The 26,380-nt window shown below is 41.7% G+C and overlaps 1 protein-coding gene across 1 annotated transcript; it reads right to left on the bottom strand.

Moving 5' to 3' along the window:
* Window positions 1–1,324: 1,324 nt before the first annotated feature.
* Window positions 1,325–11,337, bottom strand: LOC137027424 (uncharacterized). Its single transcript, XM_067395608.1, has 9 exons — window positions 11,271–11,337; window positions 10,541–10,568; window positions 10,381–10,425; window positions 10,227–10,264; window positions 6,481–6,879; window positions 6,086–6,259; window positions 3,255–3,527; window positions 1,926–2,042; window positions 1,325–1,452 (listed from the first exon to the last, which is right to left on the bottom strand). The coding sequence occupies exons 1-9, from the start codon at window positions 11,335–11,337 to the stop codon at window positions 1,325–1,327; spliced, it is 1,269 nt and encodes a 422-aa protein (XP_067251709.1).
* Window positions 11,338–26,380: the final 15,043 nt, after the last annotated feature.

Here is a 26,380-nt window from a genome sequence, read left to right as displayed (position 1 = left end):
ACAGATGAAATCTATTAATTTTAATAGATTAATAGATCTTAATAGAACTTACATCCTGCAACTAAACTGCATGGGCCGCAATAGGATTCTATGGTGCGGGTACATTTGATACACTGTGTCTCAACTGTACCCCGCTGACCACCTCGAACATTTCTCTAGATTTTACGATGACCTTGTATGACACAAAGTCATGCAATATGTCAGTGTTTAGAGCACAAAATAAGGTTTACGAAAATGTAAGTTAACTTTAACAGTCATGTAAGGATGAGAAGCTATTCAATGTGGAAGCGACGTGGTGAAGTGAAAAAATTACCTTAGAAAAAAACTTTCGCCGATATCTTCGGACTGGAGAAGCGCATGTACTTCAAATTTCACACGATTGAAGAGGGCACTAATATGACCTGTTTCATCAAGGCAGTGGAAAGCAGTGTGGCCGTAGCATCCCCTGGCCAAAGCCTGGCTCCCACCTGAAGCTAAGCAGGCTTAAGCTAGGCTAGGCCATGACATGGATGGGAGACCTTTTTTGAAGACTTGATTGTTATTGGAAGATGCTTTAGTGAGGCCAGCAGGGGGTGCTCACTCTCAGGCTTGTATGGCTCCTAAAGTCACAGTGCAGTAGACTGTAAGAAGAACCATCCTTTAAACTGAGGTCCTAACTTGCTGTGGTCATTGATTTCCACTCTAATTATTAATTTGACCTCATTAATTAAGGTGGTAGCACATTGTGATAATCAGATCAACTTTTCTTTTCACAACTTTTGCTATAACAAATGTGCTTTAGAAACACACAATTATAACAGCCAGAGAAACATTAAAGGTAGAAATCAAGGGTCAAGAACCCAACTAAAGCAAGCGCTTACCTTAGTGCTAAGGGGGCCAACGTTTTGCCAATGAGCAAATTTTCACGGGCCCAGCGCTGGCAGCCCTAAGTGGGCCCATAATGGGCCAGTGCAGGCTTGTTTGCAGGTTATGCTACTGTTGTGTGTATATCGAGTCACTAAACTCTGGAATGAGTGTTTTATCATTACAGATGGGTTAATTGAAATGACAAACTTTACTGAAATTAAAGATGATACAGAACATGGGTCGAGCTTTAATTTGAATGGTGATGCAGCTCTGTGTTCTACTGGTGGTAATCATGACTACTTTTGTCACTTATATGCCTGGTTTCATAGACAGGGCTTAGAGTAAGCCATGGGTTAGGCTTTAGTTCAATAAGACATTTAAGTAGCTTTCATAAATGTGACTTAGAAAAAATATTACTGGTGTGAATCTTGAGACAAAACAATGACTTTTAAAATATGCCAGTGTAAGTTGCTTTCAGTTAAAACAGCTCAGGAAACTTTTTTTTTTCCTTCTTCAGGCCTGCTCTTCTCTCTTCAGAAAGTCTTCTGATTATTTGTGCATTTGTGTAGTCATCCTCTGTAACAGCTGTGGTGTGGTTGATGGAGTCTGTGTTAACAAAAGTGCACAAAGAGTTCACTGGGTTAATCTACTGAAGATAATGATCAAATCTAATCCTGAACACAAACTCAACAGAAACAGTTGCAACACTCTCACTACAAACCAAACCTCATATTATATGTATAAATGCCAGAATTTTCTTCAAAAGTATTGCATCTCAAAATGCATCTCACACCAACAACTGGTAAGAACCCAAAGATTTTAATATAAAAATGCATGCAGAAACTATATTGAGCTCTGTAGGCATAATATGTAATGCCATTACAGTTATCAGCAATAAGATTGAGGAAGCTCATCTAAAGCTCAGAAAACCAACGGCTTCTTGTGAGGAAATAATTAAATTAAATTAAATTAAATGCATAATGAAAACATGTTGAGATGCTCTCAGCACATTGTGTATGCCGTTTCATTATTTTCATTTTTATATTTTGATCTGACTGTGAGTAACTGGTGAAACACACCTTTAGCTTTGCTCCTGATGGTGGTCACGATCACTGCTGCAGTCATGATGACGAGACCAACAGCAATGAAGGAGGAAAAGCAGATGTAGAATAAAGATACTTTTTCCTCATGATCCTCTGCAGCAAACATAGGCAAAATGTTTGTACAAAAAAAAAACAACAACAACAAAAAAACAATTACAGTTACACACTCATAGGTTTTCAAAACACTGTAAGAATTGAAAATATCCAAAGATATTTTAAAATGAACAAAGACATTTGCTTTACTGTTTCACACCCCTCTCTCTTGCCAAGGGGCATTTGGGAGGCACAAAGGTGATCGTGATCAAGGCCTGTAGGCCAAGATGTGTGTACATCGGGGGTCTACAAATGGTCACACCTTTAGTACAGTGGGGGGAAGTTTTATCTTCTGATTGGTCAGTTTGAATGTCTCACATTTGAGTTTCAGTCACATGGTCAAGGAAGGGATAAAAGAAGATTTTAACGGTTGTTCTGGGCTCTTTTCTATGCTCTTCTTCCTTGGATCTCAGGCACTCTCTTGCCCTCTCTCTCTCTCTCTGTCTCTCTCTCTTTATTTCTCTTTCTCTCTCTCAGGTAACTTTTTTCATACATGCTGTGTACGTTCAATGGTATATGATTTTATCATCTCATACATCTATTTTGTGATTATTTTAAGTGTAACCATAATCAGATATTGTCATTAAACCCTTTCAATTACAAATGATGTGTTAACTAGTTTTGATTTAGTAACATTAATGTGCTCCCTATTGCAATACAATATTGTCACACTATAGCAACGCTCTCCCACATATTTTGCTATTATAACTGCGCTTATTTCCGTCGTTGGTATAAGTTGCAGTGGGTGGTAATAGACAAGAAATCTACATTATTCTAACATCTTACTGGTGAAGTTTCTTTAGTCGCTCGGCAAACCTTACAGCCTGAACCCCTGTAGGAGTTCCACCCTTACAACACGTAGGGCTCTAGATGTGGCCATATATAGTGCTATAATGTTCATTTCAAATTTAAATTAATAAATAAAGCATCTGTTACTTTTATAACCAAAATGATGCACTAAGACTACAGCAAATCTAACATGAAATAATGAGCCTGTATGCCACTGTATTACTGCAATTAATCCATTACAGGGAACGCTCTTTGATCACTCTACAGGACATGACAAAAAATATTTTTTTTAATTGTTTAGATTATATTGATATACATGTTGAGGTGTCAAAATCTAACATGCCAGCAAAATGGAGCATTAGGATTATAATACAGTTCTTTTGTGTTATCTTTGATGAAAATCCAATTTGTAGTATGTTTTACCAGATGGGCTGTAGGTGTAGGTCTCACTGTGATGGTTCAGCACATGATTAATCTCGTGCACACAGGTGAAGGAAACAGGTGAGTTCACTTTCACATCAAATACACACTTTTCATTTGAATAACACAGTGGGTTCTTCAGTGTGTAACTGTGTTCTCCATCCACTGACAGCTGGAAAGAGCTCTCAGTGAACCTCCTGCCAAATGAACACATCACCATCACATGCTCTCTGTCCTGCATCTGCCTGAACACTGTGATGTTGGGCACTGGGGCATCTGAAATAAAACACACCAGCATGAATTTTCATGTAGAAACAACATAAAGATGGGTTATTTTAAATATATATTTTTAATGGCATCTTTTTACTAAGTACTTTGAATGGCGGCCAGTATCACTGATACTGATGCAGTGAGATCCAGAAATACAAAGAACTGATGATAAATGATTCATTTTATTTTTAATGAAGAATTAATAAACAGTTTTATTAACAAAGTTTGGGAGGAGCAGGTTCAGATAATTCATCTAATTAGCACAAGTGGAGAACATTCAGTTAATCAACTCAACCAAGGTATAAATTCAGCAGACTTACCTCTGTTCATCTGAAAGTTTATCAGCATCCCTCCTCCACCTCATCTCCTCATTTCTATTTTTACCACAATCGGGGGGAGTACTCTGGGATTGGTCCAAAATTCAGAGCTCAGAGCCCTCTACCCCGAACAGCATGTCAAATACGCATAATTTTAACTCTATTCAATTATATGTACATGAGCCCCGTCACGTCTCCGTTGATCGCCCAGAGCCCCGTCACGTCTCCGCTGATCACCCAGAGCCCCGTCACGTCTCCGCTGATCACCCAGAGCCCTCGTCTCTAGATCAGTCAGGGAGCGGAGTGGGTTGCGTTCCAGCGTGGCTGACCCACCGTTGACTTCGGCACGAGCAGCTGGCATTCCGAAACCAACGCTTCGCACTCAAGCCAGCCTCAAATTCACTGGTTGCAACGCACTCAAATTCACCGGTTACAACGCACTCAAGTTCACTGGTTGCAACGCACTCAAGTACCCTGGACGCGATGGACGAGATGGCTGCTTTGCCAGTGCCCACGGGCAAGATGGCCGCCCCCTCGGAGCTTAAGGATATAGGGGGCGTTCCAGCCATTGAGTCCGCTCCAGAACCCGCTCCAACCGGAGAACCCTCGCCTCAGCCTCGGAAGAGGAGGAGGAAGAAGGCTTTTCCGATTCTTCTCCCGAGCTCCTTGCCCATGAACCCGCCACGGCTCCCGTTGAATACCCCAAGAACTTTTTTTGGGGGGGGGGGCAGTATACCTGAGGGTGGGGAGCTTGTGGGTGGGTACCCTGCCTGGCCACTGCCGTCATCTGCCTTTGAACTGTCACGGTCGCCCATGGACTATAATCCACTAGGGCCATTAATGGACTTTGACCCACCGTGGTCATCTTTGGACTCTGTCCCGCAGTGGGCGCCCAAGCCACCTGACCTGCCGTGGTTGCCCGAACCACCTGACTTGCCGTAGCTATCCGTGGCACCTGACCCGTCATGGCTGCCCGTGGCACCTGACCCGCGATGGTGGCCGAGTTCCTGGAACCTGCATTGGGGACCCTGTTCATGTCTGCATACCAGTCCCCAATGCACCCACCCCCCCCTCCCTAGCTGTTCCGTTTACGTCGCGAGGACGAGCCTTCCAGGAGGGGGGCATTATGTCATGATCACCGCCTGCTCCTGTCACGTTCCTGTTCACTCCGGACTCCATTTCCCATAATCCTCCCTTGCTTATCACCTGCACTCACTCCACAATCACTCCACACTAATCACCACACCCAGCTGCAGCTCATTACCAGGACTATAAAGGACTTTCACACAGACCACCTCACCGCGAAGTCTTGCTAACTCATGTTACAATTCCGAGCGTTCATTCCCTGTCTGCCTGCCTGTTCTCGACCTTGTCTGTTTCCCGTTTATGATTCTCTGCCGCATACCTTTGGATTGTGTATTGTTTCCTGGACTGTGAATGCTTTCTGCCTGCCTTTTGACCACTGCCTGTTCTCTGACTACGATCCTGCCTGTCTCTGATGTTCCTGTTTGCCCCTGTTCGACCCAGCCTGTACGACTATGCTCATTTTTAATAAAATGCTGCACTTGGATCCCCTGCCTGAGTCTCCCTTCGTTACAATTTCCAAATGTAAGATGTTTTGTGTCTCTTCTGTGCTGTAAGATCAAGTGGGTGTATTTTCCATCAGAAATGATCACATGGTGTACCTTGGTATCAAAGTCAGTGTCTGTTTCCATCTCTGCAGACATGAAAGACATGAATGCAAGATCTGCAAAATTCTCTTAAAGGTTTTAAAGGTGTTAAAACCACGTGCTTGAGTTATTCTGTGTGCCTCATAAGGATAAACCCTGATAAAACTTGCTAAGGTGGCTAAATGGATAAAAAAGAGAAGTCAGAATAAAGAGAGAACTTCAATAGGCACTTTACCAAGTCCCTTCATGTTACAGAAGCACAGCATTTAAAATGTTTAGTTTCAGAAGACTCAAGCCTTCTTTCTTGTCTATCTTTTCATTCTGCAAATATCTTCTTTTGGGCCCTTCTCTATACTCTGATCTTCACAAACTTTTTTAGATACAGTACTTTGAATATTAATATGTATTGCTTGTCTGTCTGGATCTCACTGCATCATTAACAAAAGAAAATGAATATGAAATAATTTGCTGAAAGCTTAAATCTACAAAACAAGGCCCCCTCGAGCAGACGGCAAGTGTGAAACAGGAAAATGTACAATGTTTCTGTATAGTGAGTAGTGAATAGTTGTTGCCTTACTTTTTTTGGGGCAGAAGCCCCACTTTCTGTCCGTGTCGAAATCTTTTTCTGTGGAGCACCACAGCCGACCATCTTCCCTGCCATCCACAGTGCAATCAGCATACCACTTTTCATTAAACTTAAAAGGGAAATGGCATGGTTTCCCAACTGAATAACCACTGGTACTAAACATCTCTGCAGAACATAAAGAAATGACATTAGGGGTTTAAGTTTAATTTATAATAGTTTAAGGATTTGATCTGAAAAACTAAGGAAGTATTTCACATAGTTAAATGGTAACATCATACAGGGAAATTCATGATATACATATTAGATATAAATTTAACATTTTGGCAGCCATAAGATTTTAATGATTGTCCAAATTTGCTATCTTTTAGGTGAAGGTTTAGTCATACCTTGATATCCACGAGAACATACATTTTCTTTGGTCCCATAAATCAGCCAGCGACTAAAAGGACCTGTTCCTGTAAACAACATCATATTTTGCCCATGTCCATAGTTCAGGTGCAGTGGCTCTCCCTTCAATCCAAACAAGGTCTTATCTTTACATTCCCAGGTTTGCACCGGGCTGAGTTCCTTGCAGGGCAGAAGGATAATTTTGCCCCAGTCTTCGATCTCCTCGGCCCCCAAGCAGAGACTAAAAGAGAGGCTAATGATTCGTGAAGAAGAAATCCATCGGAAACGCTGAGCTTTGAAAGATGCATCGCATGGAGCAGTCTGCACTTCAGTAGCATTCACGGCATACACACATTTGTTGCGGTCCTCATTGTAGATAAGGAAGGTACTATCTGAATCTGTGGAAAACGAAAACAGACACTGTAATAGGCAGCACATTTGATACTACAGTATGTAAAGTTTATTAATAAACAATATAGGGGAAGTTTCCCTGAATGGGAACAAGTGTGGAATATTTTTATTAATAAGAATATAAATTAATCAATGTGAATATAGCCATTTAAAAGTAAAAACACTGCAAAACCTAACAGTTGTTCTAACTATCCTTTTTTAGTAAACTTTACTTAATGTCCAAGACTTTGTTGAACTTACAACAATTTAGTAATCTGTACTGCCTACTACTCTCTCATATTAGTGATAGTGTTCCCTTTGTTTGTGCACTTGGAACTTCTTTTGTGTTATTGTAACTCTCTTCCAATTGATTTCCAAACAGGAAATTACAGTTATTTGTGGTTTCAAAGGAAGAGACATATTAAACAGATTGCTTTTAGAAAGTGACCTAATTTGGCATTAAACCAAAAAGAATTAAAATAACTAATTTAGACGTCATGTAGAAATTTGGTTTATTATATTGTATTGCTAACTTATAAAGACCAATACAATTTTATTTGCTGTCATTGTTGGGGTAATACTGACACAAGAAATGGTAAAATAAAGCCACAATCAGTAAAACAAAGCAATTACTTTATGCATTCCTCAGATCACAGAACTTAAATGATAGTGACTTGATACAATTAAGTTAAGCTTACTTAATTGAATTAAGGCAACAAGTTTGCACAACTGAATTGAGTAAACTGAACAAATTTGTTTTGACGGTGTATCTGACTGTGTGAAAAGGCTTGTCTAGGAATGGAATGTGCTCACATATGCTAAACTGAGTTTCCTGTTTTTACACTATGGTGAGGCCTCTCATTTCCTATCCACTTCTTAAAAACAACAGATTGAAGAGACTAAAAAAAAAGATAAATAATAGTGACATTTGGAATGTATTAGCCACGCCTCAGTTGATCGTCAAATCCAAATACAGTTGCTTTGCAAACCAACTCGGCTTTGTATCTCTGATAATAAAGTCTTTGGGCAACAAAATTTCAACACTTCGAGAGTGATTTTTCTTTTTTTCTTTTTTTTACTTTTATTTTTAATAATTTTAATTTACAAGGATAACAATGAAAACAAAACAAACAAAAAATGTTGACAGAGGCGACAGAAGATGCTGCGTCAGTGGTAACAACAGGCTGAGACTGATCGTGCACTGAAAGTCACCATGAAATCAAAATTGACAATCCTTGTTTTTTTATTTATATAATAAATATTTCAGTATTTTAATTTTTTTTTTATTGTTTAATTAGCTCATAAAACAGTTTGATAATGTTTTTATGCTTTGTTAACACCTTATTAACTATATAAATGAAGTACAGAAGTTTGAACCAGTGGTAAATGAATTGTTAATTGGTTATAAGGAGTATTCAGTTATTCATTTTCCTTTTTTTATGGGAACTAGGGTAACACTTTATAATAACTGCACACTATGAAGCATTAGTTAAGCATTAGTTAATAGTTATTTCATCACTTATAAAGCATTAATAGACATTAGTAAGTAGTTTATAAATACAGCTATAATTGCTTTATTCTTGATTTATAAGCATATATATAATGTGTTTAATAATTGTATTTTCATACTTTATTAATAATCAATGTATCATTTCTAAATTAAGTATTACATTATTTACAAACCAGTTATTTAGGAGTTGTCAGTAGTTCATTTAGGAAGTGTAAGTAAATGATTAATAAACTATCTAAACATTCATTTATACATCTTATTATTTAGACACATAGTAATAGTTACTTAGTGTGCTAATAAATGTTTTATTAACACATATTCCTACTGCAATTCATGATTAATTCAGGTAATTATAAAACATTTAGAAGTGGTCAGTTAACTATTTTTGTGAGCTCATCTAAAGTGAGGACTGTTTATGCTTTGTGAAGCTTTTATAAATGAGATTTAAAGGTTCAGTGATCTTCTGCACTGCTGTTCTCTAATGTTTTAAAGTTAGTACCGAGGTAGTTTTGACACTAGGAATATGTTAATAAAGCATTTATTAACACACTGAGTGACTAATACTATATGTCTAAATAATAAGATGCATAAATGTACATTTAAATATTTTATTAATCATTTACTTACACTTCCTAAATGATCTTATGAACCACTGACAACTCCTAAATTACTGCTTTGTGAATAATGTAATACATAATTTAGAAATGATAAATTGATCATTAATAAAGTATGAAAATACAATCAAGAACAAAGCATTTATAGCTGTATTTATAAATGGCTTACTAATGTCTATTAATGTTTTATAAATGATAAATTAACTATTTACTAATGCTTAACTAATGCTTCATAGCGTGAGTTATTCTAAAGTGTTACCGGAACTTTCTGTATAAATAATGATATACTATATATTCTATCACCTAAACCTGACTGATGTACTTGAACAGCATTATCTCATGAGTATTTTTTCTACCACACGTAAATTGTTATATTGCCATATATATATATATATATATATATATATATATATATATATATATATATATATATTATATATTATATATTATATATATATATATATATATATATATATATATATATATACACACACACATTGTATTAATTTGATGGAATTTTCTGTAAACATTTTCCAAGTTGGAAAAAGAATTGTTTGCAGTTATTTTCATTTGTATCTGTTCTTTCTATGAATATTAACAAATGTGAGCGCATGGATCTTATTGAAATGTGACTGATAATAAGAAACCCTCAAAGCTTGCAAGTTTTCACAAACAAGCATAACTTTCTTGGTATCTTGTGTATAATCGTAATTTCTCTCAACACAATTGTACCAGTTGGAATAATAAATATATAAGAATTAGAAACTTTTTTTTCTTTTTTTCTTTTTGTGAACAATTGATTAAAAATAAGGAGTTTTTATACAATCATACTGAGTTAATTCATATTTATAATTTCTCAGTTGATCCTATCTGATATTTAATGGTATAATACCCAATTCCCAGTCAATTTTTGAGGCTTATTGAATGTTATGATGATTATTCTTTAACAAATATGTCAGTCAAGTAAAAATGTCCCAAGTTTAAACTGCACTTAATTTTTTTTTTTTTTTTTTAAAGAACACTAGCTGTAAAACATAAACATATAGACTTATTATTCATATAGAAGTAGAGATGATGTACTGTACCTGTTTTTGAAGGCTAAACTGTTGTACCATTGACCGGTGAATGAGTACAAAAGAAGGCAAAAATGAAATTGACTCCTATCCTCACACTTTGAAATATTTTGACAGAAAAGTGTAAAGATAAAGTCATTAGATGATTCACCTGTCACTGAAGTATTCGCAGTAGTTTGCCATGCATGAGGAGAATCTGTAAAAACACAGGAAAATGACATTGACTGATATCCTTGTATTTTAAAATATTTTGGAATATTATATAAGAATACTGACAGAAATATTTATAGATAAAGTCATTAGATGATTTACCTGTCACTGAAGTATTCGCAGTAGTTTGCTGTGCATGAGGAGAATCTGTACAAAAACACAGCATAATTATATTGACCAATATCCTTACATTTTAAAATAATTTGGAATATTATACAGAAATACTGACATAAATATTTATAGATAAAGTCAGTTGATGCACCTGTCACTGAAGTATTCGCAGTAGTTTGCTGTGCATGAGAAGAATCTGTACAAAAACACAGCATAATTATATTTACTGCTATCCTTACACTTTAAAAAAAAATGGAATATTATATAGGAATACTGACAGAAAAGTGTATAGATTAAAGTCATTAAATGATGCACCTGTCGTTGTATAGTAATCTGGGTCCCATGCATCAGATGAATCTGTACAAACACACAGCAAAATATTTATTGATTCCTGTCCTTACACATAGTAGATGTGCACAAAATCTGAGGCAAAGAAATATAATTCACTTACTGAAAAAGACCAATAAAAGGATATAAAGCAAGTTCATCATATCAGATTAGAGAGCTACAGCTTTCTGTGACACTCATGTGGCACCAACTGAGACTGATATAGTGATTTCCTGTCTTAAAAACAAAACATGCAGAGTGCATGGAGCAAAGTAGAAGTGCCTCTCAAGAGATATTAAGCCTGCTGTTTACCAACTAAGTTTGACATGATGCCCGCTATAATACATTTGGGTGGCAACAGGAATTTGGTCAATTAGATAAAAATTGGCCAAAAATTGGAAATTTTTCTATTTTTATGTCATTTTGAATGAAGGGTGTATGACATTTGAGGATGATGAGCAGCTGCCCCCTCCATCCAACCATTCCCTTCCAGCCGCTGAAACTACATCAACTACATCAGAAAGATGCCAGAAAAAAACTCAAAATATATCTACAAGCAGCAAAGACGGGCCCAAATCCCAGCTTCCCCAACACCCCAGTGGCTTTAGGACAACTGTGCATGGTGGGCAATGTGCATTTAAACTGAGTAAATGTTCTATGCATGAAACTTTTGTCCTATAAAAGGGATTATACAGAAATGATTTAGACAGTATCATGTAGACTTACACAGACATCAAGATTCAGTGTATAATGGTGACAGTCAACAAAAAGCATTGATGTGATTTTAGTAACTTGTTTTGTGATGTTCAGAGTTGATTTTGTTGATTGTCACCATTGTTGACAAGTTGAGATTCCAATAATGGTCGATTTTGTTTCTTTATTCTTTCACGAGACCTTAATGTCTGTCAGTTCTGTTTTATTATGATATTTCAATGACGGATGGTTTTGTTCCTTTACAAGATCTCAATGATGGTCAGTTTTGTTCCTTTACAAGATTTCAGTGACGGACGGTTTGGTTAGGTTATGAGATTTCATTGACTGCCAGTTTTCAATGATGGTCAGTTTTCTTCTGTTACGAGACTTCAAAGACAGTTTTGTTTTGTTACAAGTTTTATTCCGTTATGAGATTTCAAACTGTTGGTTTTGTTATCTTACAAGATTTCAATGATGGTCGGTTTTTTAGTGTCAGTCGGTTTTGTTCTGTTATGAGATTTCAAAGCTAGTCGGTTTTGTTACGTTACAAGATTTCAATGACGGTCAATTTTATTCGGTTACGAGATCTCAGTGATGTCAGTTTTGTTTCTTTACAAGATTCAATGGCAGTCAGTTTTCATTGTCAGTAAGTTTTGTTCCATTACGACATTTTAATAATGGTCGATTTTGTTTCAATACAAGATTTTTAATGACGGTTGGTTTTCAGTGTCGGTATTATTTGGTTACAAGATTTCATTAACAGTTGTTGTTTTTTTCATTATGAGATGTTAATGATGACCAACTTTGCTCCATTATGAGATTTCAATGACGGTCAGTTTGGTTTCATTATGAGAGTTTAATGATGGTCAGTTTTCTTCTGTTACAAGATTTCAAAGACAGTTTTGTTTCTTTATGAGTTTTATTCCATTATGAGATCTCAAACTGTTGGTTTTGTTTTGTGATGAGATTTCAATGACGGTCAGTTTTCAGAGTCAGTTTTGTTCCATTACGACATGTTAATAATGGTTGATTTTGTTTCAATACAAGATTTGGTCCCACTTTATATTAAGTGGCCTTAACTACTACGTACTTGCATTAAAAAATAAGTAGAATGTACTTATTGGGTTCATATTGAATTGCAAAACATGTTTGCAGCTATTGAGGTGGGATACGGGTAAGGTTAGGGAAAGCTTTGGTGGTATGGGTATGTTTAAGGATAGGGGTAAGGTGTAAGGGATGGGTCAACAGTGTAATTATAAATGTAATTACAGAAATTAATTACAGATGTAATTACATGCAGGTGTTTTTAAAATATAAGTACAATTTAAAACCATGTATGTACACAATAAGTGCATTGTATCAAATGATTAATTTAAATGTAAGTACATAGTAGTTAAGGCCACTTAATATAAAGTGGGTCCCAAGATTTTAATGACGGTTGGTTTTCAGTGTCGGTATTTGGTTACAAGATTTCAATAACAGTTAATTTTTTTCCATTACAAGATTTTAATGATGATCAACTTTGCTCCATTGTGAGATTTCAATGATAGTCAGTTTCTTTTCATTACAAGATTTCAGTGACGGTCGGTTTTGTTTCTTTGTGAGATTTCAATAACATTCTGTTTTGTTCCTTTACAGGATTTCAAAGACGGATGGTTTTGTTATATTACGAGATTTTAGTGATGGTGGGTTTTCTTCCTTTATGAGATTTCAAAGATGGTCGGTTTTGTTTCATTGAGACATTTCAATGATGGTCAGTCAGTTTTATTCTGTGATGAGACCTCAATCAAGGATGTTTTTTTATTTACAAAATCTCAATGACGGTCAGTTTTGTTCAGTTACGAGATCTTAATGTCGGTCGGTTATGTTCAATTATGAGATATTGGTCAGTTTTTTTTTAGCGTGCTCGCCTCCCATGCTGGTGATCCATGTTTGAGTCCACTCAGAGCGGGGCGATTAGGACTGGGTGGGGTTATGTTAGTGCCATGAGATGGGAGTGAGGTTTAATGAAGACCAGATAGTTGAGAGCTGTATAGGTAAACCTCTCTCCCCGACCTCAAGAGGCGCACTAGCAAAGGATGTTAGAGACTGTGTTCTTAAATCCCAAAGGATAGTTCACTTTTTACGTGTACATGAGGTCAGTGTACAGTGTGCGTGACGTGAATTTCGTCATCAGAAGAGTATACACACTGCCAAATTTTTGTAATCACGCATACTTTTTATGCATGGGTCACACATGCGCAATTAATTTTTTGCAGTAATTATTTTATCCACAAGGTGGCAACCGTGCCCTGGGGGTGTCGATTCAAAAGGTAGTCAAAGAAAAACTGCATAAACAGAACAGACTGGAAACGCATGCATGCAATCTACAGTGATAATGGGGGGCCTAAGATTGTGCGAAGAGGTTAGAAAGTAACTTGTGGTGAGAGATTGCTTAAAACTGAGCAAACGTAAAACGCCTGTGTATGCGTACGAGTCAGTATACAGTATACAGTATGAAGTATACTTTCCAAGGCTGTGCGTTCGTGTGTGGTGATTCAAATGCTTCGAAACAGTGAATCATTTTGCAAAGCAATTGGTTCAGTTCTGTTGAAGATTTGAAAAGCTTTGTTTCTCCCATCACAAGTGTAATGCAAATAATAATAAAAAAAATTTCCCAACATGTTGAAGTGCTATCAACAATTCATCCTTTGCTGGGAGTTGGACTGACAGGTGATCTGACCAATCATAATGCTCAATGTGCCGTTTTGTCTGACAAATTAATCAAACTGTACAGTTAGTTGGTGGACTTGTAACTGAGACCAGCTAGTGAGAACCGTGCAGGTAAACCTGTGCAAAAAAAAAAACTGCGGTCTTTGGTGTTCTTGTTAGTGGGCCTGTCAGCAACAAGGGTTTGAGTCCCGCTTGGAGTGGTTCAGACTAACTATCTACATACTATGTGATGTAATGTAGGGATTATTTTTGCCCCAGGGTTACACCCTTTATTCAGTACAGTTTATGACAACTATACTGGGGTAATTGGGCAGTATGCGATGTGGTGTAATGGACTATTTTACACCCTTTATACAGTACAGCTTATTGCGACTGTCCTGGGGCGTTAGGACCCACTCAGGCCACAGGTTGATCAGACCCTCTTCCCACAGCGACCCAGTCTCTCAGGGCTCAACCCTTCATAGCTTCAGTGGGTGTGCAGGTGAAAGCTTCAGGTTGACCACTGCAGAGCTTCTCAAGCATCTTTCCAACCATAGATCCTCTTACGTAGAAATGTAAATCTCAACAATAGTGACATGCTTCATGCCGCAATGCATTCTATATTTATGTTTGGGACAGAAACAAGAATTCAAACTGAAACAAGATTATTTTTCTTACAACACTGGCAGATAATTTAGCTTGTTTTTACTTCATTTGGATTAAATTTTTTTTCAGAAAGCAAGAAAAATATTTTATGTCATTTTCCTTGTCTAGTAAAAGCATCTGGATTTAAGAATTTTTAGATATTTAGGCCCTGTCAATATGAACATGAGTATTTTCAAAACCACGGCTTTTTCTATGTGGTTTGGCCATCCGTCCACACAAAAACGCTGAATCCGGTTACTGAAACCAAACCTTTTTGGGTGAAGATTTTTTAGAAACTCCGAAGCCTGTTGCATGAAGCTAGTCGAACAAACTCTGAGTTTCAGAGTAGGTTTAATGTTGACAAATCCAGATAAATCCAACCTGGTTTAGATCAGGATCAGGATTATCTCCTTTGTTTGACGTCAAATTGATCTTCTTTGTTTACGTGAGGTGAGTCTGTGCAATGACGATTGTAGCCAAAATAATGCTGCTCATAACTGTGTTAACAAGGCTTACAACATATACATGCACTGTTCTCCTATTATATTGTGGAACAGAGTCGTCAGAATGCAATACTATGCAGGTCACTACTTATTATAATGTTTTTGTTTTGTTTTTTTACTTTGAATGAATATGTCTCATTGTATTGTTCTGATATGTCTCATTGTATTTTTCTGGTTTATGGAATTAATAATAATGTTCAACAAAAACATTATAATAAGTAGTGACCTGCATAGTATTGCATTCTGACGACTCTGTTCCACAATATAATAGGAGAACAGTGCATGTATATGTTGTAAGCCTTGTTTACATTGTCATTTTATTAAGCATTTTATTACTATTATTATTAATAATAATAATAGTAATAAAATGCTTAATAAAATGACAATGTTGTAAGCCTACTGGAACGGGTAATAAACTTTTTTTCCAGGCTTCTGATTGTCCTACAAGGCTTTTGACAGAGCTTTATAACATAATTTTTTTGTTTGTTTTTTTTAAACATGCTTGTGTGGACGCGACTTTTTTTTTTTTTGTTTTTTTTACGGAGGAAAAACGTCTCGGTTACGTATGTAACCCTCGTTCCCTGAAGGAGGGAACGGAGACGTACGTCAGTAGTGACCGACGAATTGGGATATCGCTTAGAGAGCCCTATCATCTTCGTGTAAACTAAAACAAGCCAATGGAATTGGCGTGCGATATTTGCATAATGCGCACCGCCCCCGACAGGTGTATATAAATAGGAAGCAGATGCAATCGCACTCTGTTTTTCGCTGAGGAGACAACTGGTGTCCGCACTACAGCGAGGGTACAGAAACTGTGGCGACGGGACGTACGTCTCCGTTCCCTCCTTCAGGGAACGAGGGTTACATACGTAACCGAGACGTTCCCTTTCAGTCGGTCACGTTCGACGTACGTCAGTAGTGACCGACGAATTGGGATCCCAACTAAAGCGCCACAGTTACGAAACCCCTTCCAGTGCCCAGCACAAGCTCAGCCGCCCATAGCACCGGCTGGCGGTGAAGGGGGCGAGCTTACACCGAGAGAGTCTACTGCTGTCTAACCACTACCCACTAAGTAAACTAGACACACTGGGGAAGCGAACCCGTAAGGGACGCTGCGGAAACCACTACCTACCCAATGGGGGAGGAGTTTACGTGGGAATACACACATGGACTGGCCCGGGGGGGCAGTACGCATATGGAGTCCCTGGGATGGCTCCACCTGGTTAGGGGGAGACTCATCTGACAGGTGACAGCAGAGCTGGCTCTGCTAAGGGAAAGACACGGACTCGGCCCGTAGGGAGTTTTAAACCGTGGAAAATACACATATGGGACCGCTCACGTAGAGGGGTCACGACATATGGGCCCCAGCCAACAGACAGCGTCAGCGACGGATGTAGGCCTGGCATCAGACACTCCGCAATGTCCGAGCCGAAGGGGGAGGCGGAGGAACTCGACAGGGTTCGCCAAGCGGGGAACGCGACTGGAGTGAAAGTATGCACGTATCCGGCCAGTGGCGGGAATGGCATTGCAAGCCGACACTTAGAGTTGGTACAACACGTCTACCGACTAGTGGATGCGAGTACACGCGAGGATACCGGCTCTACACGTAGGCTATAAAACCTAGCGAACGTGTTAGGTGTCGCCCAGCCCGCAGCTCTACAGATATCTGTCAGCGAGGCGCCATGAGCCAGCGCCCAGGAAGAGGCCACCCCTCTGGTGGAGTGGGCTCTCAACCCGAGCGGGCAAGGCACGCCCTGGGATTCGTACGCCAAGGCGATGGCATCCACTATCCAGTGGGCCATCCTCTGCTTGGAGACAGCCTTTCCCTTCTGCTGGCCTCCGTAACAGATGAAGAGCTGATCTGAGGTCCTAAAGCTTCGCGTTCTGTCCACGTAAACGCGCAGAGCGCGGACGGGACAGAGCAAAGCTAGGGCTGGGTCTGCCTCCTCCGAGGGCAGCGCTTGCAGGTTCACTACCTGATCTCTGAAGGGAGTGGTAGGAACCTTGGGCACGTATCCAGGCCGGGGTCTCAGGATGACGTGAGAAGCACCGGGCCCGAATTCTAGGCACGTTTCGTCGACCGAAAATGCATGCAGATCCCCTACCCTCTTCAGGGAAGCCAATGCAACCAGAAGAACCGTCTTAAGAGACATTAGTTTCAGGTCGACTGATTGCAAAGGTTCGAAGGGATGACCCCGGAGAGCTGTGAGAACCAGGGTCAAATCCCAAGAGGGTACGGAGGAAGGGCGAGGAGGATTCAGTCTCCTGGCCCCCCTCAGGAATCTGACGATCAGATCGTGTTTCCCCAGGGACTTACCCTCAACTGCATGGTGATGTGCGGCAATGGCGGCAACATACACCTTGAGGGTGGAGGGAGACAGCCTTCGCTCCAACCCATCTTGCAGAAAGGAAAGCACGGATCCGACCGAACATGATCGGGGGTCCTCTCGGCGAGAGGCGCACCATTCGACGAACAGGTTCCACTTCAGCGCGTAGAGATTCCTAGTAGAAGGAGCTCTAGCGGAAGTGATGGTGTCTACGACCGCTTGCGGGAGATCACTCAGAACCTCCGCATCCCGTCCAGGGACCACACGTGGAGGTTCCACAGATCGGGAGGCGGGTGCCACAGGGTGCCCCGTCTCTGAGTCAGGGTGTCCTTCCTCAGAGGAATCGGCCAGGGAGGTGCTGTCACGAGGAGAATGAGGTCTGAGAATCAGGTCCGAGTGGGCCAGTACAGAGCCACTAACAGAACCTGCTCCCCGTCCTCCCTGACCTTGCACATGAATAGTGCGAGAAGGCTCACTGGGGGAAGCGCATGTTTGCGCAGACCCGGGGGCCAGCTGTGTGCCAGGGCATCCGTGCCGAGCGTGCCGCCGGTCAGGGAATAAAACCACTGGCGGAGGGCAGTTTCCGGGGAGGCAAGCAGGACTACCTGGGCCTCGCCGAACCGCTGCCCAATCAGCTGGACCGCCTGGGGGTGGAGCCGCCACTCGCCCGCAAGTAGATGCTGCCGTGACAGCTCGTCGGCTGCACGGTTGAGCACACCTGAGACACGAGTGGCCCGAAGGGACCTCAGATCCTTCTGACTCCACAACAAGAGATGGCGGGCGAGTTGCAACATGTGACGGAAGCGTAGACCACCTTGACGGTAGGTGTACGCAACGGCCGCAATGCTTAGTGAGCGGACTAGAACGTGCTTGCCTGACAACAGCTCCTTGAAGCGGGCCAGCGCAAGACGAACCGCTAGCAACTCGAGGCAATTGGTATGCCAATGCAGCTGAGGCCCCGTCCAAAGACCTGTCACTGCATGCCCGTTGTACGTGGCCCCCCATCCCGTGGCAGAGACATCTGTGGAGACCACAGCGTGCCTGGACACTCGTTCGAGGGGTACTCCGGCCCACAGGAACGAAGGGTCCAACCACCGGATAAGGGTGCGACGGCAGCTCGGTGTCACAGGGACACGGAGCGTGCCGCACTGCCACGCCCATCTCGGGACCCGGCCGCGGAGCCAGTGTTGAAGCGGTCTCATATGAAGCAATCCGAGCGGCGTTACCGCGGCTGCAGATGCCATATGCCCCAGGAGCCTCTGAAAATCTTTCAGTGGAGCCGCTGTCCTGCACTCGAGCGAGCTCAGGCAGTTCAACACCGACTGGACGCGCACCTCGGTGAGACGCGCAGTCCGTGCGACCGAGTCTAGCTCGAGACCGAAACAAGAGATCCTCTACCCGGGGGCGAGTTAGCTCTTGTCCCAGTTGACCTGAAGACCCAACCGGTTGGGAGCTACAACCATGTCGGGTAGGACTTTGTACTGACATGCCCGACCCTCGAACGCAGACCGACCTAGGAAGGGTCTGCGTCGAGGCAGAATCGAGACATGAAAGTATGCGTCCTTCAGGTCTATTGCTGCAAACCAATCCTGAGGACGGTCCAGGATTGGCCGTAGCCCACCGCCCTTTTACGGTACAATGAAGTAGGGGCTGTAAAACCCCGACTTCATATCGGCTGGAGGGACCGGCTTGATTGTACCCTTCGCCAGGAGGACAGCAATCTCCACCTGGAGAACAGGAGCACTGTCCAACGACACCTGAGTGAAGTGGACAGCCCTGAAGACCGGGGGACGCCGGGCGAACTGAATCGCATAGCCGAGTCTGATAGTACGAATGAGCCAACTGGACAGGCTGGGGAGTGTGCTCCACGCTTCCAGACACTGAGCCAGCAGGACCAAAGGCACCACAGACGCACCGGGGGTGGGGCAGCAAGGCAGAGAAGGACCCGACCCGGACGGCTTGGGGGCGGCCCGGAGTGGGGTCAGACTCTGCGAGGCAGCAGTGTGCATGGGAGACCGCGCACGGGACGCGGTCTGCACCATCACACTGCCACCTGCTGGCGAATGGGGAGGGAGCTGACAGCAGCGAGGCGGAGCCTGGCACACTGGCAGACACCCCCTGTTGTGACCTGGAGTTTGAGGAAACTGCTCCTTTTGTGGCAAAGTGGGTACCGCTGGACTCCGGAGAGCCAGCGGCGGTAGATGGACAGCCGCCACAAAATCCCCCCCGGCCCTCCTCCGGGGGTGGGAGAGCAGATGGAATACTCTCCCAAAGGGCAGGAACCTTCCGCTCCAGGTCGCCCGTCTCAGGGCCGAGTTTTCCCCGACCGCTTGCCACCTGGCTGGCAGAGACGGGCTGGGCACCACGTCCGCGCCCGGCACCCTGCTGTTTGGCTGGTGTAGGCTGCTGCTTTGCCAACTTAGCAGGGGCGGAGGAAGACGCAGGCGGGCGCCCTCGGCGACGAGCGGGCTGAGGCTGAGCCACGGGCGGCTGGGTGGAGGCAGCAGCGGACCGCCGTGGCATGACATGTCTGATAGCCTCAGCCTGCTTCTGTGCAGCGGAGGACTGTTGGGCACAGCTCTCCACCGCGTCGCCGAAAAGGCCGACCGGAGACACGGGGGAATCCAGGAACCGATGTTTGTCGGTCTCCCTCATGTCTGCCAAGGTCAGCCAGAGGTGGCGTTGCTGGGCTACCAGAGTAGACATCGCCTGGCCAACAGAACGCGCTGTCACCTTCGTTGCCCGGAGGGCAAGGTCAGTGGCAGCGCGCAGCTCCCCAAGCAGCTGTTGGTCAGGACCTTCCTGGGGCATCTGCGACAGCGCTTTTGCCTGATAGACCTGCAATAGGGCCACCGCGTGCAGGGCAGAGGCAGCCTGCCCACAGGCACTGTAAGCTTTCTCAGTCAGACCGGCTGAGAATTCACAGGCCTGGGACGGGAGACGCGGCTCACCGCGCCAGCCAGCGGCCGTTGGACACAACTACGTCGCAACAGACCGCTCGACTGGCGGGATCTTCGCGTACCCCCTGGCTAGCCCGCCGTCCAGGGAGGTGAAGGCGGACGAGGGACCAGGCCCTGTACGAGCCCCATGCGGAGCTTGCCAAGACCTGGTCACCTCATCGTGTACTTCCGGGAAGAAAGGCATTGGGGCGGGACGCTGGATTTGACCAGCGCGACCCCCCGCCAAGTACCAATCGTCCAACCGAGATGGGCCGGGACAGGGTGGAGGGTTCCACTCAAGCCCGACGCACAAGGCGGCCCGGGAGAGCACAGCCGTAAGCTCGGGATCCGACTCGGGCAACGCTACCGTCCCGGGCGGCAGCGCGTCCGAATCCTCCCCCGAGGACTCAGGCTCACCTTCCGATGCAGCGATCGACATCCGATCCGCCGCCGGCACACCAAAGGTAACGGCTGGACAGTCCGTAGAGGGCCCAGCGGAAACCAACGGTGGCACGATGGGTTGCGGTGCTGATGAGGCGGCAGGGGCCCGAGGAGCGTTTCCGCTCGGCGGGGAAGCCCTGACCGTAATCCTCCGGTCACCCTTCCTATACAGCGCCGTACCGTCATTCCGGTTCCCGGGGCCGGAAAAAACGGTCGTACGCGGCATAGGAGAGGGGACCCCCGCTTCCTGAGACTTCATGAACCATCCACAAAAGCTGCTTCAGCGTGCAGAATGCCCAAACACGAGATGCAACGATTGTGCCCATCAGCAGGGACCAGGGAACGACCGCACCCATTAACGCACAGACGAAATGACATACTGTCAGGGTTCGTCTGTAAAGCTCTTTTAGAAGGGGAAGTCAACTCACTCGTGCTGAAGCACCCAGGGAGCGACGCGATGTGTAAGGTACACCACTCCCTGACACACCGAGGAACCGGCCCAAATCGCTACACACGCACACACTCTTTGTGTTGCTGTGAAAACAGCAGTTTTCGAGCTTATAGCTCAGCTCCTCGGAGACTCGCGACCTCGCTGAACGTGCCCTTTCACCAGCACTGAAAGCTCGCTGTAAATCCTCTTCTGAGGCAATGTTTCAGAATAAAACAAACGAAGAAAGGAGTCTTCTAAAACAGGACACCAGTGAATGGCTCCGAAGCGAAAGACAGAGTGCGATTGCATCTGCTTCCTATTTATATACACCTGTCGGGGGCGGTGCGCATTATGCAAATATCGCACGCCAATTCCATTGGCTTGTTTTAGTTTACACGAAGATGATAGGGCTCTCTAAGCGATATCCCAATTCGTCGGTCACTACTGACGTACGTCGAACGTGACCGACTGAAAGGGAACTAAAAACACTAAACAAGAAAAGCATTTTTTACAGTGTAATACATTTACATTACAAACCCTGTTACTGCAACATGAGATCATGCTATATTGCAGTTAGCGCACACACACAGCAGTGAGTATTGAACACACACAATTAAACAATTATGTGTAAGCAATAATCATGTATAAATTTTAATTAACATCTGAAATTCACATTCTCTAGTAATTCATGCAAGTAATGGTTTTTAAGACATATTTGTGGAATATAACAGCTACTGCCCTCTGCTGTAGGTAATGTAGACAGAAATCAATCAGAAAATAAAATTTTTATATTTACATAAAATCATCATGTAAAATATAAAAGAAAATCTCAACAAAGGAACTTTTTTTGTAAAATTCTATTTAAAATAATCATATTTTTAATTTATATTTTTTTACAGTAAAAGTTTGTTTTTCCTCTTCAGGTCTGCTCTTCTCTCTTCAGAAAGTCTTCTGATTATTTATGCATCCATGTAGTCATTGTCTGTAACAATTGTGGTGTGGTTGATGGGGTCTGTGTTAACAAAAGTACAAAGAGTTCACTGGGTTAGTGTGTGTGCTGAAAAATGACTGAAGATAAAGATCAAATCTAATCCTGAACACAAACTCTTCAGAAACGCATGAGAGCTTTCTGTCCCTCCACTGACAGCTACATACCACTTTGACGCTTTAAAGTTCATGAAGAGATCGTAAAACTAATCCATATGAATTAAGTAGTTTAGTCCAAATTTTCTGAAGAGACTCGATCACTTTATATGATGAACAGATTTCATTCAGGCTTTTATTCAGGTATAAACATTGATCAGCAAACATAAACAGAAGCTCAACCGTAACTGCTTGATGCTCGAGAACAACCTCTTGCAGAAGCTCAAACATGAGCGTAACAAGAATGAACCTCATTGGTTCTCGCACGCATCAAGCAAACTTTCTGGAGCTTCTGTTTACACAACTGGAGCCTCATTTATAAAATGTTGCACAGAAACCATCCTAAATTTGATCTTATGATCATTTCTCAAATGTGCGTACGGGTGATTCATAGAATAAACGTACACACAGAAAACGAGTGTAAGCCTCTCTTTCAGATGTGAATGGTTTCATTATTCTACATTGTAAATGACACCTAATTAATGTCATTTATATATAAAAGATCACCAGTCATTGTAGAGCTGCAAGAATAGCTTAGATTTCCAAAAACCTGTATTAATCTGACCAGGAAAAGTGAGTACGTCTACTCAGACCCTGACGTGGCTCTAAGCACTTTTCCACGTCAAAGACCGTTTTTATAAATATGAGCGCTGGTGTGGATTTAAGCGTACGCACACTCTAAGATCAAATCTGTGCGTACACACTATAACGGTGGTGGCCCGTCCAAAATAATTTCAGTTTAAGTAAGTTAAATTTGGGCACCAGATAGGTTGAATCCTATCACAAAAAGGTACAAAATATACCACCAGTTACATAAAATTAAGGAAAACACACCACTTTAAATCATAAAATAACACTAGATGCAGATCAATAGAATATATTTTCAAAAAAATCAAGTAATCAGGGGAGAAAATCAGCATTTCTCACAAATCACAATTTTAAACTCGCAAGAGGTAAAAAAACAAAAGTAGAAGAAAAATATAAATGATAAAGTCAATCCGGGAATGCTGGTAATAACGGCAGTTTCACATGTCCATTTCACTTCACATTAATCGCCCCAAAAATGAGGCCCTGGGGTGTGAGTTGATGAATGTTTATATGTGAATAAAAGCCTAAATTCAAACTGTTCATCATACAAAGTGATTGAGTCTCTTTATAAAGTTTGGACTAAACCGCTCAATTCATATGGATTCGTTTTACAATCTCTTTATGAACTTTTTGAAGCATCAAAATGGTAGTTATGTAGCTTTCAATAGAGGGGCAGAAATCACTCAGATTTCAACAAAAAGATCTTAGTTTGTGTTCTGAAGATGAAGATTGGAACGACATGAGGGTGAGTAATTAATGACAGAATTTTTATTTTTGTGTGAACTATCCCTTTAATATAAAACTGTTAATATGGTGAAACACACCTTTAGTTTTGATGATGCTCATGATCACTGCTGCAGTCATGATGACGAGAACAACAGCAATGAAGGAGGAAAAGCAGATGTAGAATAAAGATACTCCTTCCTTGCGATGATCCAAGACTGAAAAATGCAATGAAAGGCAAAACGACGCTTTGTCTTGTATGCATTGAAATATACAGTTTCATATAGACACTCAAGTGATCAGCTGTAATAATTGTTAAATGGCTAATTATGCATTCCAAACATCATTAGATGAAGGTGAAACAGAGGTAGAGAGAGTAAGATGAAAAAAAAAAAGTCAAAATAGTGAAATGCAAACATGCCAGTATTGTATAATGCAGGGAGTAACATATAAATGTCCTAGCAGAGATGTGTTTGTTTTACCTGACCGCTTGTAACTGTATGTGTGGCTGCTCAGGTTCTTGACTTCTCCATTGGAGTGACTCTCATGTACACAGGTGAAGGAAGCAGGTGGACTCACCGTGACCATAAACACACACATTTCTCCATCTAAAGTGCATTTGAGGTTTTCCTTGGTGTAGTTCAGTTCACTCTCCACAGACAGCTCGAAAGATTGCACCTGCCAACTGTATCTCATTTGGTCAAACATGCACAGCACTATCACACTATCATGCTCTCTGTCCTCCATCTGTCGGTACACTGTGATGTTCGGCACTGGAATATCTGAAACATCAACATGCTGGTGAAATATGAACATATTACAAATTTCTGCAGCTAAAATTTTACCAACAATACAGTGCATCTTCAACTTCTAATGTCCTGACACTGGATATTTAAATAATAGCTGCACACATCTCGATACATTATTTATGTTCAATTTAAACACCAGTCTGACAATAACTGACATAATAATATACAAAACATACTTTGCATCATCTGCTGTCCTTTTGACACATATTACTTTATTATCAGTGCGGTTGTTTTGAGGAAAGTAATGGATGTTGCTTTTAAATGAATTCTACTGTTTTTACTAAAATACATAAACAATGATAAAAACAGTTAGGCAGAATCACTTCAACTTAAAACATGGCAGTTTTGAGATTAGGGCTTTTTGAATTCAAGGACCTTTAGTAAAGTTAGAGAACGGCAAAAACAAAAATAGATCATACTTTCCGTATTGTGATATACTGGCTCCCAAAAAGTGTAATAGTCATCATACTCCTGTCCAACAAAGGCACATAAAAAGCTCATAAATTAAATGTAAAAATATTTTTCTATACAACAGTAGATCTAAGCCAGGGCTGAGAGATGAGACAAACTATATTTCTATTCTCTGTGTGTGTGTGTGTGTGTGTGTGTGTGTGTGTGTGTGTGTGTGCGCATTACATGCATACATTCACAAACATCAAAGCAAAATAACTGATTCAACTGACCGAAATCCTCATATGTGAATTCTGTTGTTGGTACAGTAATCCCCTCTAGTAATCCACTCTCTGCGTCATAACATTTATTTGGGTAAAAAAAATTGAACAGATTATTTTTATTATATTATTTATTCTCTGTACACATTGTAAAGTTAAAAATAAAACATGGGAGAAAACAATGTACTTACGTAAAGATAACATTACAACCAGCAGAAGGAGCTTCATCATGCCTCAAACTATTGTCCTTTCTAACACAATGTGCACTAACTCAGTTTCACTCTTCAGTTCTTCTCTTTCACATTTCCTGTGTTGAAGAAGTTTAGTCCTTGTCATTTGCATAATGAGGCATGTATTGGGATTCATGTGCAGAGCTAAATGTTATAAAAGCACATATAAAACACATATATGTTATAAAACCCACAATCTAAGGCAGACAAAGGGCTATACAACGATGCAAAATAACATAAAATGATCATCTTAAATCAAAATGACAAAGACTAGATTTCTACATTTTATGATGCAAATGAATGTTTGGTGTGCCTGTGCCCACTGAGAAGAAGAACTGAATGTTCAGTGGCATCCTTGAATGGAAGGCAGTGGTAGCAGGCCCAGATGCCACATCCTTCCTGTTATAGAACAAACTGGCTAACTTACTGTCAGCATTTTAAAGATGTTTCTTAGGCATGTAATATGTGTGTTATATGACAAGTTTCACAGCATCCCTCCACCACCCCATCACCTCACTCTTGCTGGTTTCTATCCCAGTCAAGGAGGGTGAGTACTCTGGGTTTGGGCCAAGTTTCGAGCTTGGCGCCCTCACCCACAGCACACCAAATACGCATACATTACTATATAAATTACTCTTTGATTTCATGTACGTGTGAACCTCATGTCCGAGGTATAATTAGTGAGGTGATGTAAGGCCAAATTTATCAGTGCAAAAGGGGAAGAGGAAGAGCTTTTACAGCTAATTTCCTTTTTTTTTCATTCAGTGACCACATTTTCATTCAGTGACCACATTTTCCAAAATCCATGAACACTTTTGTCATTCATACTTC

This window comes from Chanodichthys erythropterus, chromosome 9 (genome assembly GCF_024489055.1).
Source record: "Chanodichthys erythropterus isolate Z2021 chromosome 9, ASM2448905v1, whole genome shotgun sequence".
Classification (NCBI taxonomy): Eukaryota; Metazoa; Chordata; class Actinopteri; order Cypriniformes; family Xenocyprididae; genus Chanodichthys; species Chanodichthys erythropterus.
The sequence above is the reverse complement of the archived record's forward strand: the minus strand, read 5'-3'. Positions and strand labels throughout refer to the sequence as shown.